The following is an 18,801-nucleotide window of genomic DNA, read 5'->3' as shown; positions in this document are numbered from 1 at the left end:
AGTTAGCTAGTTGAAACTACTTTATACAGTTAGCTAGTTTACTTTATATACTGTAAACTACTTTATACAGTTAGCTAGTTGAAACTACTTTATACAGTTAGCTAGTTTACTTTATATACTGTAAACTACTTTATACAGTTAGCTAGTTGAAACTATTTTATACAGTTAGCTAGTTTACTTTATATACTGTAAACTACTTTATACAGTTAGCTAGTTTGAACTACTTTATATACAGTTAGCTAGATTCAATTCGTAGCTAGTTTAACTACTTTATATACAGTTAGCTAGTTGAAACTACTTTATATACTGTAAACTATTTTATACAGTTAGCTAGGTGAAACTACTTTATACAGTTAGCTAGTTTGAACTACTTTATATACAGTTAGCTAGATTCAATTCGTAGCTAGTTTAACTACTTTATATACAGTTAGCTAGTTGAAACTACTTTATACAGTTAGCTAGTTTACTTTATATACTGTAAACTACTTTATATACAGTTAGCTAGTTGAAACTACTTTATATACTGTAAACTACTTTATACAGTTAGCTAGTTGAAACTACTTTATACAGTTAGCTAGTTTGAACTACTTTATATACAGTTAGCTAGATTCAATTCGTAGCTAGTTTAACTACTTTATACAGTTAGCTAGTTTACTTTATATACTGTAAACTACTTTATACAGTTAGCTAGTTGAAACTACTTTATACAGTCAGTTAGTTTGAACTACTTTATATACAGTTAGCTAGTTACTAAGTACTTTATATAGAGTTTTGGTCTGTTTTCATATTTGCTAGATAATTTTACCTCTTTGTGTGCTGAACAGTTATTTAAAGGAAACCACCTTAAATAAGGGTGGAACTGTGAAACGTGATAAGTCACGGGTCAATAATGTCAGGAACCAGTGTTTTAAACTTTAACAATGTATGGTAGGCTATTTCTAATCTTATTATATGTTTTGTTTATATAATATCTTAAACGTAACCAAACCCGTGGTGCATTCATGTGTGTGTGTGGTGTGTTTAGACTCACGCAGGTGGCTGAGGCTGCTTGACTGCCGAGAGCGTAGGTCTTCTGTGGAGCGGTGGATGCCAGAAGCTGAACTAGTACTATGATTAACCTGAGGACTACGGTCTGACAGAGCAGCAGCAGCAGATGTGAAAACGATGAGCACCGAAGAGGTGATTTTACAAGGTAAGGCGGTGATCAACGTGGCAGAAAACAAAGGCAGCATTAGTCATTAATTAGAAGGTTAGATCACTTTACTGTGATTGCTGATTGGTAGTTGAAAATGCAAACAAGTGGCGCACAAACTTACTGGAAGCAGTGTTGGAGGACTTTCCTATATCTGCCAGCGAGCGGTGGATTGGTTTCTTGGTCTGGTGACGGTGTTTCCTGAGCAACACAAAGCTGATCTTCTCCTTCAGATCCGGAGGAATGAGACCATCAGCTATCTGCCGATCCACAATCTCATCTGGAGTCAAAGTTTACAGCCCAGTTGAAATAAAGGTAATTTTGCATGGACTAAACCACTTCTAAGGTAACTAAACATCATTTTTGCACATGTCAAGTTAATTATCCCGCAATGCAATTCAAAAAAGACAAGAGGCTCAGCTAGAGCTGCAAAACTGTAAAATGAATTGTAGATGGTTGTGATCCGGATACAGGAAGAACCTTGAACACAATTGTATAAAATCCAGTTTCTTAGCCTGTTTGTTCGCTTATTGTTTTGGTTTTGCGTCTTGCAAAATCTGCTTTTCCCAACAACATTTCCAACAGAAAAAGCTTTGATAAAGCCATGGTATATGACCTGCTCAGCAGCAAACGGGAGACAGACACAGGCAGAGTTTGTTAAATAAACCCTCTTTTTGAAACGCTACATGTGCCTACCACATGGAGTATGAAAGGAATGGAACGTACTGCTGTCTGGACCATTGGACTTCAGTCTAAGGGCCTTTACACCTGAAAGTCTGCACCAAAGTTCATATTTTTGATAAAATAGTTTTGGTTTGGTTTCAAATTGCAATTCTGTGAGCATACTGAAGAACTTTACATGACATTGCGTCCTGTCTTCATCATCTATGTGGGCTGCATCTCCTTAACCTTGACATTGATTGGTTTTTTAAAGGGACGTGAGTCGGACGTCACCATGTTGCCAATTCAGTGGCTAGCTTTGACAATACTCTTTGGCCTTGACATGAATGAATGAACAGATGCATATCCATGCCACTATATTGTTATTATTATGGCATTACTAACTGCAGCACAAACTCAACTCGAGGCTGGTTCAAATTCGCCTAATGAACATCCTCGTGTGAACATCGTCGCTGGCAGGAAAGGAAAAGAAATTTCTGCATCTCCGTTTGGGGATAGACCAAAGAGTTGAGTGTCAATTTTATTCCATAGCGGCAGTTTCAAAAGATGAGCTGTCACAGCAAATGTATAATTGTATCCTTATTTTAATGCATTTCTCTGTGCATAGAAAAATAATTCTTAATTTTTCTGCATTTTCTATTGCTACGTCATCTTCTCTCAGTTATTTCCAGTTTACTCATGAACCACCGGAACTTCCTGTAAATTGTCTGAAAGTCCAAACCATCCAAAAAATGCTTTCACACTAGAAAAGAACCGAACGTTGTAGTTCTGAAGTCTAGAAACAACAGGGGAGAAACTGCTGTTGGACTCACCCACGATCTGTGGCAGCGAGTAGCCCTCCAGGTCCAGCAGGATGCTTCCTGTCTGCAGACAGGTCCTGAGCTCAAACAGGCTGTGGAGGGTCAGTGTGGAGACATGAGGCTTGCTCCATCTTTCTCCTCCCTCCTCCACCTTCTCCTCAAACTTCACCCACCTACAGAGAGGGGAAAAAGTGGGTTGGCTCTGGAATTCAGTAAATTAAGAGGTGTAATTTGAATGAATGATTGATTTGTCCAGCCAGCAGGATGCTGTTATGTGTTAAAGCCCCGTCACCCAGCACCCATGATGTCTCATATCTAACCCTCAACCTCTAAATCCATCAAAAGTGACCCCAAATCCTAAAATAATGAAAGCTCTGACACTCTGACACCGGTATGTTTGTGTGTATTTCCGTGTGTGTACCTTGCAGACTCTTTCCACTCTAACTCGCCCCCCTCTTGCTGTAGTGTGTCCATCTCAGTGAATATTGTGGGTGTTGGGGTGGTGTCATCCTCCGCCAGTAAGTGGCGCAGCCGCTCTGCTGCAGGGGACACTGCATAAATGTAGGCCAAACAAGAGACAGAGTCAGATTTCCATTAAATTCACATTTGAGACATGTCAGAGGAAACTTGCATAAAACAACCTGAAAAGCAGAAAGATAAAAGGAAAGTTTATTTGTGTAGCACATTTCAACAACAAGGCAATTAAAAGTGCTTTACATAAAACAGAAAAGCAACATAGGGAAAAATAAAAAAAGACATTTAAATAAAATTTCAAACAAAACGATAATTAAAATTATGATTAAAATATAAAAACAGGTTAATTTACCCGGTATACCAATTTGTTAATGGTTTTGTAGAATCTTCATCTTTTCTAAAATCTCTTTATCGTACAATATTTATTTCCTCTGATTCACAATCTAGTTACAACAAGGCTGCTGTTCTGGGAGTTAGGGGCACATATTTTTACTCCCAACTCATCACATATGGACGCTTGGTCAAGAACCCTTGATGTCGCTGTTTAACGCCCTGGGTACCCTGTAGTGTGTTTTTTTTATACAGTCTATGGTTTTTGCTCATGTATTACACAATAATAAACATGCAATGTTAGGTTAGATATTTAAGATAAAACTAGTGGTCAACGTTGTGAAAGATCGCAATTTGGTTCAGTTTAGAAAAAGTTAATGGTTTGGGTTAAAATAACTACATTAGTTATGTAAGATCATTAGAAACAATCAATGTTGACTTTTTGTTTCACACAGGAAATGAACGCCAGTCTCCTGGATGTCTAACCCATTCATCCACCCTAAACCACCTCCTTACTTGGACTTTTCTATTATTTATAACCAGGCTTACTTTTAAGAAAAAGGGTAAAAGAGTGTGTGACCAAGCGTCCATATGTGAGAACAGGTTGGTCAGGAACATGATGTCAACAACACTCTGGTCTAGAGGGCAAAATAACCAACCACCACAACCAAACGAACCATTCTGCATGATGAGTCCTTCTGATGCCAATACATTTTTACTTAAGTTTTATTTAAATGCAGGACTTTCACGAATAAGTATTTTTTACTCAAGTACAAGATCTGAGTACTTTTTCCACAACTGCATGTAACAGATGTCCTTTGTCGGATTAAATCCCACGACATTACGTGGCTGAGACCACCGGGCCAACAAACTGGAGAGTTTTAGTCGGACAATAGAAACAGTGTGATCTAAACAACACTTCTTTAACGAGCGAACAAGAGAGTCAGCTCCTCTAATGACTATCTGATATCTGATCAGCTGGACCCTTTTTCTAATTTTACTCTGAGCAGATCGATCCCCATTAACGTCCGAGCCCGGAGGCGCTGTTCGCTCGCATCCCACCACTGATTGTGTGTGCGTCAGTCAGCACGAGAACGTGTGTGTCGGCGGTTTCCTGTTGCTGACTTTGTTTGTTCCTCCTTATGATCCAAAAGCTAATAAAAAGTGAAAAACCCATGAACTCAGAGAGCTGAATGGTTCCAGTTTAAACCACAAGTGTCACGAGTGATGTTCACAATCTCAATCAACAATTCCACATGCAGGGAACAATTAGGTAATCCATGTTAACTACAGCGTGGTGTATAATTATAATACAATACAATGTTCCACAATGAGCCCAACACAGTTTCCATTGCTATCTCTACTGTCTGGCACATTAGGTCAGGTCATGTTGGTGTGTTTGTGGCTGTTTAAAAAATATTGCAAACATGTTTCAGGTTCTGAGATCAATGCTTTGGTTAATCAGAGATTCGGTGTGTGACAGCTGAGAGAGCTGCAGACTGGATAGAAAAATGAACCCTCATCTTTGCTGGATGTGGATTGACAACTGTTTGCTAAAGCATAGCTTATTGTTATGTAAATGGTGAGACGTCAGCTTGTTCCACTATCACCAAGGGGCTAAAAGAATCAATGAATGCTGCTTTAAATAACTGATTTGTTAACAATGTGAGCTTTTTAAACCATGAATCAAGAGACCTTAACCACATGGTCACTAGAGAGTGACACAGTTATTTTAAAATGGTCTCAAGGGAACCATAGCCATAAAAAATGTCCCGGCACAGAAGATCGGAAATATTTATTTAATCACAATAAGTAATAGGTAATAGACAGTAGAGGTTCATTACTTTTTGATAAACTGCATACATTGAAAATGAGTGATAGTTTAATTAAATCTAATTTGCATGTCAGTGGCCGTTCATTTTTATCACGGCATCACTACAATGCATCATGCTCATTTCCAGGCTTTCTCCATTTTCACTTGTGCCATCTTTACCTGTTTGGGAGCCAGGTAGGGTCCAGCGGGAGGCCATAATCGTGGGGAAAGGCGCCCCGGGGTCCTGCATACTCACTGGATCCTCTGACAAGTTAGACCCAAAGGTATCTGGAGAGAGATCCTCCGGTCTGCTTTGGGCCAAGGAAAAAGGAGGCGTCTAGCTTCCTGTCCTCTTGTTAAGGTTGAGTGTCCACCATGAGTGGATAGAAGTGACACACTCCTTCTCACATACGTCCTTTCTGCTTGTTTCTCCGCTTTGCTGACTCCTTTGAGTTTTATTCCTGAGCCAGTTGCTGTTAATTCAGGAAACCATGTATGGTTCGTTGTGTCGTCGGTGTCAGCGGTCAGACCTGCGCCTTCAATCAGTCAGAAAAGGTCTTCTCTAAGCTGTGGCAGAAATCCACTGAAATCTCCAAAGCAGCAAAGAGCCAGAGGCTTTAAGAGGGTTGACACACTCCACAGGGCCCTCTAGTACTCTCCTCCCAGAAGCCCATGCACACGCACTCATACTCAGACACGCAACAAAAGCAAGGACATCCTCACCAACATAACCTCTACTTTCTTGCTCTGATGGCCCCAACAGTCCTGCATCAGTGCCTCTAACTATCCGCCTCAGGCTTTGGTGTTTGCTGCACACGTTTGGTATAAATCCGGACTGGAAAAGGGCAAAAACACAAAGCACACAAAACACCCCAAATAACACACATACATGCACACCAGCTTGGAGTTCCTCAGCTCTAATCAGCTTACGGGCTTCAGTCTTCATGGTCCCTTGGGAACAGGGACCATGCTGCAAAATATTCATCACTTACATGCACTAGCGACTTCAACCTCGTCACACACGTTTAATGCAGAGGCTACTTTGGCTCAACAGCATAGAGCCTGGTCAAATATCACTACTGTGTGTGCCGGATATTTTGCACCAGCTAGCAGTGGTGGACAGTAACTAAGTACATTTACTCAAGTACTGTACATAAGTACAAATTTTTCACGCTACTTTCTAGATATTGTACTTTTTACTTCTCTACATTTATCTGACAGCTTTACCCAAGATTTTATACAAGTACAGCTGACAGGATTATCAGACTGACACTGAAATTAACTGGCAACAACTTTGATTATTTAAAACTACTTGGTGAGATTTTAGAAAACATCACGGTGACAACTACAGTAACGTCGTAATATTATTATTAATAACAGAAAAGTCTGAGTAACCAGGTGTTTGCGGTGGACAGTACCCGGACTTTAACACAGAAGAACGGTGTTTGTTTTCCACGTCCTAAGTTATGTTACTTAACTTACGTAAGTAAAGTAGTTATTTTCACGATCAAGTCATGATCTTGGTGCTTAAAACTAAGCAAATTGTGACGTTGCACAACATTATCCACTAGTTTTATTTTGAAAATGTGGATGTTGCATATTTATTCTTGCCAACTTGACCGCGGAGCACCTACACAAAAATGACGCTAAAGGGCACACAAGGTGTTAATGAGCAACGTCAAGGGTGTTGACCAAGTTGGGAGTGAGAACAGATCGTGCATTTATTTAGTTCTTTTGTCCAAAGCACTTTAGAATTTTTGTTTTTTGTTCACAACCCTGACCATCAGGAGCAACTACACCAGCTTTAAGTGTTCATAAATGACGCTTCCACCAGTGCGTTACAAACTGACTCCAAGGAGTCTTGACCATGCATCCAAAATTTACACACTGGGCTGGAATAAAGCTCTTGGAGTTTAAAGTTAAAAGGCATCAAGGGAAGGGCCCACTAGTTGTTCAGAGTTTGGATGGATGACTCTTATTGCCATCCAAGTCCATTCTGACTTTTTACTTCAGCCCACTTGGTTTATTACTTTATACTGTTTGTCTCCTCTGGTTTTACCATCCTACTCTTGCCAGTTTTACTTTATTACTTTATTTATTTGTTTGTTTATGCTTCTTCCATTTGCTATGAGGGGTTTCCTTGTAAAGCTATCTCTGTACATGTTAAGAAAAAAACACAGCATTGAATTTTCTGCCGCTAGGGATCTCTCACATCAAAAGAAAGACAAAAGACGTAGTTAGTGAAGTAGCATGTCTTCACCACAATTGCCTTTATTGCGATCACCTTCTCCTGGTTAGGGTTTCTTCAGTGTTTATCGTTCTGGAGGTTTTTCCCAGGAGTAGAATTATCCGCTTAGACAACTTCTCTTCAAAAAACAAATGTACCAGGTGAATAAAACTGGGAGAAACACTGACTAAAGCAGTTTCACATTAAAAGTCAGTGTTTTTCCAACCTTGTTTGGTGGACACAGGTCTCAATGCATGTAGACATTACCTCAAACAGGCACGTATCTAACCTGAGGGGTCGGCGTGCTCGCGGCGCTCTGTGCTGCCCTCGTCATCGCCATAGTGCTCCTCTCTGTCATGGTAATATCCCTGGTGCGAGTGTTCACGGTGTGTGTGGTGATCATAGTGTGTGTGCCGCGTGTCGCGGTCTGCGTCACTGGCATAGGAATGATGTCTGCGCCTTTTCCGTCTGTGAGAAACTGGAACGCCGATGTAGACGGGCTGGGCCTCTGAGAGAGAGAACATAGAAGAGCCGGATCAATACAGTCCTCATTAGTAAGCAAGTACACACACACACACACAGACTGTCATGTTTCTATTACTTCAGAGGACATTAAATTGACTTACATTCATTTCCTGGAGACTTAACCTAGCCATAAACCATACATTTCATTGATTTATGTTACAGGGAACCTCGTTTTGGCCATCCAATTGGACTGTATAAACAGATTTATGTCCCCATAACATGAGTAATACATGTCCCCACACATTACATGAACTGAAGTGAACTGAACCAAAGTAAATTTAAAAAGGTCGAGTTAGATTGGAAGATCAATACCACTCTCATGTCTGTACAGTAAGCTTAGATTAAGTTAGCTCAGCACAAAGATTGGAATGAGGGGGATTTCCCCAAAATGTCGATTTTAATTTAACAACTCATGCTCGTGTTTCTGAATCACAGTTGGTCCAACACGACTGTCAAACGGATAAAATGGCCGCATTTCAGCCCGTTCTCATTCCCAGGGCGTCAAATAGCTACGCTTTACCACGTCCTTCGGCGTCTGGTACATGTCAGTCTTTAGCATCATAGTTGAACGCTAAAAGTAGGTCTAGCATTACTAACAGAAAAGACAGGTGGACAGGTTGGTCAGAAACTGGACTCTCACCCAGAAGACCGTCAGCATTGATTCTGTTACTTAACTAATGAAAGTACTGTAGTTATTTTGACCCAAATCATGATCTTGGTGCCAAAACCTAACCAAACTGGGACATTGTGCAATGTTAACCACTAGTCTTATTTTGAAAGTTTAACCTGATGTTGCATATTTGCTAACTTGACCATGGAGCCCTACACGTGGAAAAATGACGCTAAAGGGTACCCAGGAAGTTAAAAACAAAGCCAAGGGAGTTGACCAAGTTGGTAGTGAGAACAGGTGCTGGGCTGACCATCAGGAGCAGTTTGGGGTTTAGCAGACATGGAAATTTTTGAAACGTGGACAGGAGGCGGTAGCAGTTGCCTACTTTACTCAATCTTGCCTGCAGGGTAACTGTTTTCTCACCATCATCATCGTCGTAGTGCCGGTGGCCCTTACTTCTCCCTCGCTGCCAGTCATGATGATCCATCCTGAAACCAAAATGCAGAGAGGAGGTTTACGTGGTGGAAAGAAAGAAATGACCCACAGCACCTCACATACGGATGCTTTCTCTGTTTGTGGAGATTTCTCTGCTCGGGGAATCCTCCTGGCCTTACAGTGACTCTTACTGTAACAAGTGAACCGCTGGCCCACATGGCAACACATGTGCCACAGAAACCTCAACGGATCAATGGATGACAAGAGGAAAACTCAATGGAAAACCCCCAGCAGCCCTTCAGGACCAGCTGCAGCTCAAACTATGGAAACCGAAGGAAACAGCATGGAATTCCCACCAAACTGCTGCTCGGCTTCCTGCTCCCAGTACAAATAGTCTCGTATTTAACATTTAAAAATGAAATAAATTGTGTTACTATACAATATTCACACAAACCTAGAGCCAGACAGGACCTTGAAACATTACATGAAAAAAACAAGTTTATATCAAGACAAACTGACATGCCATAGCTGAATGTTGTTCTAACGTTGATGAGGTTACGGAGCTTAAATATACAACGATTCCACTTTCACTTTGTTATTAATGGCTTGGTTCAGAGCCCATAGGAAAGCAAAATCCAAGATGAGATCTCATAGTTGTTTCCTTGTTTACTCAGAGACACAAATGAGCTGCTTTTAATACCAAGGTGAGACCAAAGGCCTTTTCTCCCACTTCTCAAATTCATCTCAGGAGAAACAACCATATAAAATCTCATTTATGTCTGACTCTGATCAAAACAAGAGATCTCTAACTGATCTTAAATAAGTCTAATTTAAGTCTCCTGAACATTGGACCATGAGATCAGAGAAAGAGCTCAAAGAAAACTCAGATATGTCTCCTGGGATCTCATGATTCTTCTCAAATATGTCTGTTTTCTCATATTGGCCTCAGGAGCAAAACTCATCTGTCTTACTCTGATCAAAGGATGAGATCTACAGTATCTTAAATAAGTTTCATTTCAGTCTCCAGAATGTGGATCAGAAGAAAAGCTCCAAGATATTTCTCAGTTTTGTCTTAGTGACCCCACTTAGTGGTTATTTTACTCAAGTACTTTACTTACATCAAATGTTGAGGTTGAGTATTTTCTTTTTATGGGGGTTTGTACTTTTACTCCCCTTAATTTCAAATCCTTATTGTATTTATTGTTAATTATCTGTTACAAGTTACTGAGAAAAATAAAATTAATTTTGACATTGAAAATAATGCACTTTCAAATGTCATGTTTTCCAGTTTGTTAAGGTCACAGCCAGCATAACTGGAACACCCAATACTTGATGTTTAGAGATGAATTCATTAATGACCGAATGCACCCAAGAACTGATAAACAACAAGTATCTGTCATACAGAATAAGCACTTTTACTTTTGATACTTAAGTACATTCACTATGGAATACTTTATACCTTTTACTTGAGTAGAATTTTGAGGACTTTAATTGTGGATATGGTATTTCTCCTCCTTTAAGTCTATGAAAATTGTACTGGATTTAAAGACAATCAGTCCTTTATTGCCAATTTTAGCTGGATGGTGCAGCGGCAGTGTTGTTGCCCTTTGAACAGCAGGAGCGGGGTTCAAACCTCCAGCACGGTTCTCCAAGCACAGACAGTGATGTGATACAAACAAGCTCACAAACATCTCTCCAGAGCTCCCAACTGCTTTTTAGGAGCAACAAGCAAGACATTAATGATCTGGAAAGGATACAATGATGAGATCTCATCTGTTACTTTCATTTATCCTATTGTAATCTCAATTCAGTATCCATCTGTCTTACCCAAGTCTCAAAACCTCAATCTCTCTTCACCTCATCCTTTTCTCCTAAGGGCTTTAGGAGCAACAATTCAGATTGGAGTGATCTCAAAAAGATATACTATTGAGATCAAGAGTATGGAAGATTTAGAATGCCTGAATAAACACAAACCAAAGAGTTTAACTCAAGAGTTAGTTAGAGTAAATGAAGCTCTAGCAGTGGTGAAGTAGGGGTAAGGCGATTTTCTCCGAGCCCTGACTGCATTTGCAGTCCAAGCTGTGGCAGCACCTTCAGCACGCAACCCTTGATGGAGCTGGCAAATATCGCATCATTGTTTCCCACGGCCGTCTTCGGAAAACTGTTTTCCAGCACAGCAAGTAAATTTCTGAAGTGGGACTGTTTTTCGAATTACAAGTTGTGTCTTTCGTTTCATGTGTCACAGTAGTGATCAATCTACACGTTACTTAGTGCTGAGTTTGCCCTGTCAGAGTTTTTCAGTGTAAAAATAAACCGTGTTGATTTGTCAGGAGTTCCTGTCGGGACGAAAGTAACACTTGTTACCGCTACAGTGACCACAAGTGTTTCTTTTGTCCCGCTGCTAATGTGGTGACTTTCTCTGTGTTGCAGCATGTATTGAAACATGTTTATGTTATATTATACCAACGTATATTTAATAGGAACAAGGGAAACACAAAAAACCTAGTTGTGTTACTTTCGAACCAACGGATGGGGTCGAAAGTAACAATGCGTCGCTTATGTTTAAAGTAAAATTATACGGAAGTCGTTCTACATTTGTACAAAATACCACCTGACATTGATAGACCACACCTGTGAGTTAGTGCCCACAGCAAAAATATATCTCTGTCTACAAAATAACATTTTAAAATCAGGTTTTTCTGATAAATGGTACTTTCGCCCCTGCTCTCCCCTATTCATCAGAGCCTTCACTTAAAGGTTGAGCAGTTTGTCCATTTTGGGCTACTGTAGTAAGCGGGATGGCGCAATGGATAAGACATTGGTGACACTTGACCCCTAGTTGCTCCAGAGGAGTGCGACCTCTGACATGTAAGTCGCTTTGGATAAAAGCGTCAGCTAAATGAATAAAATGTAAATGTTTTTTCATTCATTATGTAAGGTCTTATACGCCACTGAAAACATAGTTATGGATGTTATATTACATTGTATTATATTATTGTCCTGCATGTTTGCATGTAACAAAAGTAGGTTGTGTGTTGTTTGCATGGCTAGCTGTGTCTAAATGGTGTCTGCTGTTACTGTACTGATGTTTTACTGTTTCTGGATGTTTCCCATGTCTTATGTTGTGTTTTTGAGCATGCTTGTTTTGTTGTTATTGTTCTTTTTATAGTGTTTCAGTGTACTTGTTGTTACTTACAAAACATCTTGCTGAAGGACTGCAGTTGAAAATTAGCCAGTAGGCTAACACTGTCACATTTTACAGTAATGTTGATTAATGTGTGCTGTCCTTATAAATAAATACCTAGAAAATAGAAAAGTACTAATACCACACTGTGAAAATACAAGTAAAAGTTCAACACTGAAATTGTTACTTATGTAAAAATATGTCAATATAATCACGAAAATAATATTAACTCTTGATTGGAGGCAATTGTACATTTACTTAATAATTATTATTAATAATAGTACAATATAACTAAACAACCATTTCAGACACAGTGATACTGATCATTTCTATGTCTTTATTGACCAAATGTTCAAAAAGAGCTCTTCACAGCACATACATCTGATTTGAGTTTGTTCTTTTCAAACACAAAGTCACTTAATACGCAGTGCTTATTTGTTAAAGCAAATTAAGGTTCAGTACGTCATTACCACTATAAATTTTACAGAACATGGATGAAGACCAAACAAATCCAAAATCGGCCATGACGTAAAATTCCATTTGACCTTAACTCAAGTCATATCCAGAACAAAGAGTAAGGCGAGCATACAATATTACTAATACTAAAAGACAAAAGCAAAACAAGAGAGCCATAAACCAGCCAGGAAAAGACTGAGTGCACAACATGCACAACCAATCAGTCTGTGTCTTCTGAGAAATGTCAATAGGACATGGCTATTTGGGAGATGAATTGTCGACGAAGCGTCGCAGTGAAACAAGGGTCATTTCATTTTGGCGATATGGGGCTGCTCAACGTCTGATCTTACATAGAACTACCAGTTTTCGCCCAATAAGTAAATTTACAGCCTATTACTATAAACATTTCAACATTTAATGCTGGAAATAAACATGTAAAAAGAAAAAAACTTTCAATAAATGTTTTTAAAGAGGTGATATTCTGCTTTTTGGCTTTTTCCCTCTCCTTTATTGAGTTATGTTCCTTTTTTGTGCATGTAACAGGTTTGCAAAGTGAAAAAGCCCAAAGTCCAGCCCAAAGGGAGTTCCCATCTCTCACAGAAAACTCTGCTCAGAACTGCCTGAAAACAGCTCGTTTGTAGTCCAGCTGCTTCCCTTTCGAAAGGTAAATGCGCCTCATATAATGCTCGCCAAGCGGCTACTCTGACATGCCCTCAAAAACAGCGGTGGAAAAACAGTGAGCTGCAGCCCACAGCTCTCCTCTCCCTTCCAAACACTAGCTACCCTCCAGGCAGTCAGTGGACATAAAGTTGTTCCTGTGATGTAGAGACAGAGCTCAGTTAAAACTTTATGGATACAGATTAATAACTCACCGCTCTGAAACTCTCGCTCCAGTCCATGTTGCCAAGCTGGTCGGCAACATGTACAGCTGAACCGAAGCTGTTTACCGGCTTCTCGCTGACCCGCCCTTCCCTGCTTCTGATTGGCTAGTAGTCCTTAACTAGGAACTGAGCATGTGCAACTCCCAACAAAGATCACGTAGAGACAAGATGTATCACTCCATAGCTAAAACAATAGAGGCATTGTTCAGTATGACAAAAATATGGTGTTTATTGAAAATTAAACCATGTAAACCTGTTCTGGTACAACCCCTAAATAAGATTCTGAAAATGAGCAGAATACCACGTCTTTAAAGTGAGTAAATAAATCCAGAATTGTAACCCTAACACTGGGTCGTCAGTGCGCAAGTGTAGGCGTAGCGTGTATGTGTGTAGTGGCAGGAGAGGAACACTTGCTAAAGAGACGGAGCTCCAGCTTCACTGGTGTTGTGCCGAGTTGTCCGCACCTCGTGGGACTTTCGGATAATTTATCACCGTTGATGAACCACACAAAGAATATTATTTTTAAATAGCTGGCTACTTGAAATAGACCCGCGAGGAACAGCGATGCACATGCCGTTGTTGGCAGCACGGCATGCTCGCAAAACTACACAAGACTGGTGATTGGCAGGCGAGAGAGAGAGAGAGACAAGGGTCTTCAAAAAGCCTCAGTTTAGCTGGAAATTTACAGACGTAACAGAGACTGCAGCTCTGCGGCTTCTCAAGATTAAAGCAGAGCCACCATGTTTTACCCCTCCTCCCCCCGCTCGCAATCGCCGCGCACAAAAATACACATAATTCGACTATCAGTCGACAACAGGCAGGACATGACGATTCTGATTCGACTATGTAAATCCTTAGACAGCGCCACAAATTTAGTTTCGTTATGCAGCTTTGTGCTTTGTGTTGCTAATAAAGAACCTTGTTCTTTGTATGGAGTTTAGCATCCTAAAATCTTGAATTACCGCCACCTACTGGATTAAAAAGTTTCCCAGTGCGATGTATTTACAGTATCCACCCAAAGAGTTCCTATTCACAACATAGTCCATTTCACAGCTACTAACCCAACTCATCTTTTTTTTTGTCCGACTGGCATCACTTGAAATGCTGCCCTTCCTAAAACTTATCTTATATACAAATTCTCTTCCTTTCCTGTTTCACTCTCCACGTCCTGCTCTAAGTGCATTTTCAAACTGCCCGCCTTCCTTATTGGAAACAGTCCTAATTCCATCCCTTATGTCAGGACTTCTGTCTCTGAGTAGATTTTATTATGTTTTTTTTTATGTTGCAATTGTTACTGTTATCAAAAAAAAGCATTGTAGCTAGAATTTATTATATATTTACCTTGCTGACTAATTTACTTACAGTAAAATCTAAAACATTTGCACATGGGTTGTATTTACCACCATCCAAAAATCCTTTTTTACAGTGTACAACCACAGTTATCAAACATAAGACAACACAGTACCGCCATGAAACATACAACAACAATTGTGCCATGAGCAGAACACAGCAGCAGCCAGTGGAAGGGAGGTAGATTACAGCCTAACAGAAAACACATTCAGCCCCTGTATGGCATGGGGAATAAAAGATCTCTTTTATATGTACCGGTTCGGCCTCGGTACCCTGACTCGACGGCCAGACGGCAGCAACTCAAACTCTGAGTGGCGTCTGCAGATATCTGTCTGAGTATGGCACTGTCAAATACATCACAAGCTGCTTTTGTGGCTTACCAATTACCTTTTCTAAAATATTAACAATTTTGGAAAGCTTGTTTTTGTCTTTCACATTCAGATTGCCATACCAAGCAATGAACAAATTAATGCATCATAATTACAGTACTATACATATATATTTGTATTATTCTGAAATGTGTCATTCTGCATAACGAGTACTTTCACATTTAGTGCTTTAAGTATATGTGCATGCTCATACTTTTGTATATAAGTAAACTCTTTGTACTTTGTACGCGGTGGTGAATTATTATCATTATTATTTTCTAGGACTTAGTTGGTCACTTTCCCTCAGGGAGGAGTTAAGTTTGAATAAATGTGAGCCATGATTTCACTTTACTGCTGCCATAAACCGAAAACCCAGAGCCCTCTGCACATTCCTCTGTTTCTCTGCCCGACATATTCATGTACATGTTATTAGAAGTTGCTCACCGAGCGATCCTGTGCACCCAATGACGTATGCTGCTCTTCCTAAAGCTGATTTAGGGGTGGTTTTCTAGGCTGATCAATAGATGTCATTTCTGATCGCTCACTAGTCCCTGACGCCTGATCACTGAGTGTGAAGGACAGTCACATGAGTGCGGTCGTCCACACACACTCACTGGCACACGCACGAACATGAAGTAATGAGAAGCAGACGGTTAAACCGAACATTTTAAAAACAGTCAAACCCTCACCGCATGTTTGGGTTTATACCGAGTCTGTCGGGTCAAACCTGCTTATTTTTAATTGTTTTGCCAAATACCTTTTGATGAAGAAAGGTTATTGGGGGTTAGGTTGGTCAGCATCAGATCTCAGACGTATAATCATACATTACACGAGGCCCAAAGGTCACCTATAAACTACCTCACCCTTAAACATGGTGTTCGTAATACATTAATTCGGCGGGCTCTTTTCCTGATGGTCGAGTACTACAACACTGCAAGGGAAGCCAACCAGAGAGTCTGCATAGACACAGACAGTCAGGCCCTTCTTCTCCATAACACACAGGTTCATGGACAAACTTAAAAAAGTCTCACCGCCCACACAACAGGCCTTCTCCAGCTAATTTGTTTACTCAGGAAGGCAATCGCTCATATGATGAGCCCCCGGCTTTGGGATTTTCCTTTGGAAGAGGCCGACATCCTCAAGTCAGTAAAACGTGAGCAAAAATTCAGCAAAATGAGACTAAAACTGTCTGATTTCTGCAGCTCTACAAGCCCAACCACCGCACACAAAAATCCTAAGATCTAAAGACTGAGGCAACTTGAACCTGAACTTAAAATAAACATTTAACAAAGATATAACCCATTGTTTTAACTAATTATTTAGCCAAATCTGTAAATCCAGTTTTCCTAATAAAATGACCACGACCTTATTTCAAATGCTGCATGGTTTCTTGCAGTATATATAGTATAGAAATACGGTCAAATATCAAAGCAGGTAGCCCAAACCATCCACACAATACAGTGTAATCAAAGTGCTGTAAACTCAGCACTAGAAAAACTAATGGCAAACATTTATTTAATTTGTCACCAATATATCAGTTGTTTTCTTGAATCGAGTGACATTTGGGGACTGAGGGTGAAATTATCTTTTTAAGATGTATAAATATACAAATAAAACTAAACTAAATGACCCGCACAAGAGATATTTTACAGATCTATTCAAAGCTTTCCACTTTACTCATCTTCCTGGTGTGACACATTTAAATTTGAGGGAAAATACATTCTCATACTTGACATATTATTGCCAAATTTAAACCTTAACAAGCTCCAGAGCAACAAAAGCACAATCATGCAGTGTAATAAACAAGTGTAGAAATGTTTATGCTTTACCTGATGTGAAAGATGAAGCTGAGACAACCAAGAAGTTACCGCAGTATTTTTATAATGTCTTGGTGAAGGATCCTGACTAAAGAAGACACAGAGTTCAACAAACGTTCTGGGTTTTTCTATCAAGCCAAATGCTGCAGCTAAACGCCAACAAACTGCTCTCGATGACTGTAGAGACATCTGAGTATTGAGTCCTGGATGCCGCTCGAGTGTCACTGTGTGTGTGTGTGTGTGTGTGTGTGTGTGTGTGTAGAGTTTGATCTGTTCATGCTGTTTTGGGCGCCCATTCACATTTTCAGTGGTATAAAGTACATTTACTAAAGTGCTGAAATCAAGTACAGTTTTAAGATACTTGATTTGAACTCTACTTTAGTATTTCCATACAGTATTTTATGCTACTTTACACTTCTACTCTACTATATTTCAGAGGTAAATGTCGTACATTTTACAGCATTTATTTTGACAGCTTTAGTTTGGAGTCTTATACAATAGGGCTGCGGCAAATGATTGTTTATTTTGTTGATGAATCTGACTTTTTTAATTAACCCATCAGTTGTTTGGTCTATTATCAGAATCAGAAATACTTTATTGATCCCCGTGGGGAAACTGTTGTGTTACTCTTGCTCATGTTGCTAATTAAGGCATCAAAGAAAATATAAATATAAATATAAAATATGTTATTAAATATTATATAAAAATGATAAAAATGACAAAAATGATAAAAAATAATAAATATAAAAATATAAAATGTTGGCACACAGAAATAGAAAAATAGAAATAGAAATTTGGAAATATGTACAGTTCTCTACAGTACGTAACAGAACTGTAATTTTTGAAGTGTAAAGTTTTGTCCAACTAACAATCCAAAACTCCAAAATATTTGGTGTGCAATGAAAGGAGACTTGTTGCTGCCCCCTTTGTGTCTGTGCAGAAGTGTCTGTGATGGTATTTACATGCATGCACGTAAATCCTACACACGTTGGACACTGCCAACCATGGAGCACTGGGGTTTATCACACATTTGAAAGCCCTTACTCACCACTGGTCCTTGTATGCTCAGATTGGATGGTCTGCCTTGTCCACCTGTAGACTCAACAATTAGAATATTTTTATTCATAAGACTACTGTTGGTCTACTTCCATCTTACCTACGGATCTACATCCTTGGCAAAGTATGGGAAGACTTATACCAATTATCTGTCCCTAAAGTCTGGACTGAACTGGGAAAACAGGGTCCTTTAGGTTTGCTGCTTTGAATCAGCTGCAAGATGACCTGAATCTTCAGGAGCTCGTCTCTCTGGATGCATTTAAAGTCCTTTTAAATTAATTGGAGGCTGGCACATCTGGCTGATTTGACTGATTAATGTTGCCCCTGTTTGATCCCTGATGTGGATGACTTGTGATATATTATGATCCTGTAATTTATGATTTATTTGCAATGTAAATTGTTATATGTTTTTTTTTCTATAAACCATGTTAAGGCAAAACACAATAATGTCCATAATGATGATTTTGCTTCAATCTGTCAATTTTCAGAAGTTATTTTGTAACTATTATTACAAAACCTTTACAAAATGTACAAAACAATCTTGAATAACATAAATACAGATTATTATTTGTCTATTTTATACCAAGTCCATCAACTGCAGA

At 39.5% G+C, this 18,801-nt stretch overlaps 1 protein-coding gene across 1 annotated transcript in view; it reads right to left on the bottom strand.

Moving 5' to 3' along the window:
• slc4a5b (solute carrier family 4 member 5b) overlaps positions 1-18,352 on the bottom strand; it is a 35,764-nt gene extending 17,412 nt beyond the window's left edge. The window contains exons 1-9 of the mRNA XM_046067596.1: positions 18,192-18,352; positions 17,156-17,227; positions 9,076-9,140; positions 7,807-8,025; positions 3,095-3,224; positions 2,686-2,846; positions 1,317-1,472; positions 1,031-1,132; positions 806-816 (exon numbers count right to left, since the gene is read on the bottom strand). Coding sequence (XP_045923552.1) covers positions 806-816; positions 1,031-1,132; positions 1,317-1,472; positions 2,686-2,846; positions 3,095-3,224; positions 7,807-8,025; positions 9,076-9,139 — 843 coding nt within the window. The 5' untranslated portion in view covers position 9,140; positions 17,156-17,227; positions 18,192-18,352. The remainder of the gene's footprint in view (positions 1-805; positions 817-1,030; positions 1,133-1,316; positions 1,473-2,685; positions 2,847-3,094; positions 3,225-7,806; positions 8,026-9,075; positions 9,141-17,155; positions 17,228-18,191) is intronic.
• Positions 18,353-18,801: the final 449 nt, after the last annotated feature.

This window comes from Micropterus dolomieu, linkage group LG13 (genome assembly GCF_021292245.1).
Source record: "Micropterus dolomieu isolate WLL.071019.BEF.003 ecotype Adirondacks linkage group LG13, ASM2129224v1, whole genome shotgun sequence".
NCBI classification, from domain to species: Eukaryota; Metazoa; Chordata; class Actinopteri; order Centrarchiformes; family Centrarchidae; genus Micropterus; species Micropterus dolomieu.
This window is presented reverse-complemented; position numbering and strand designations above follow the sequence as displayed.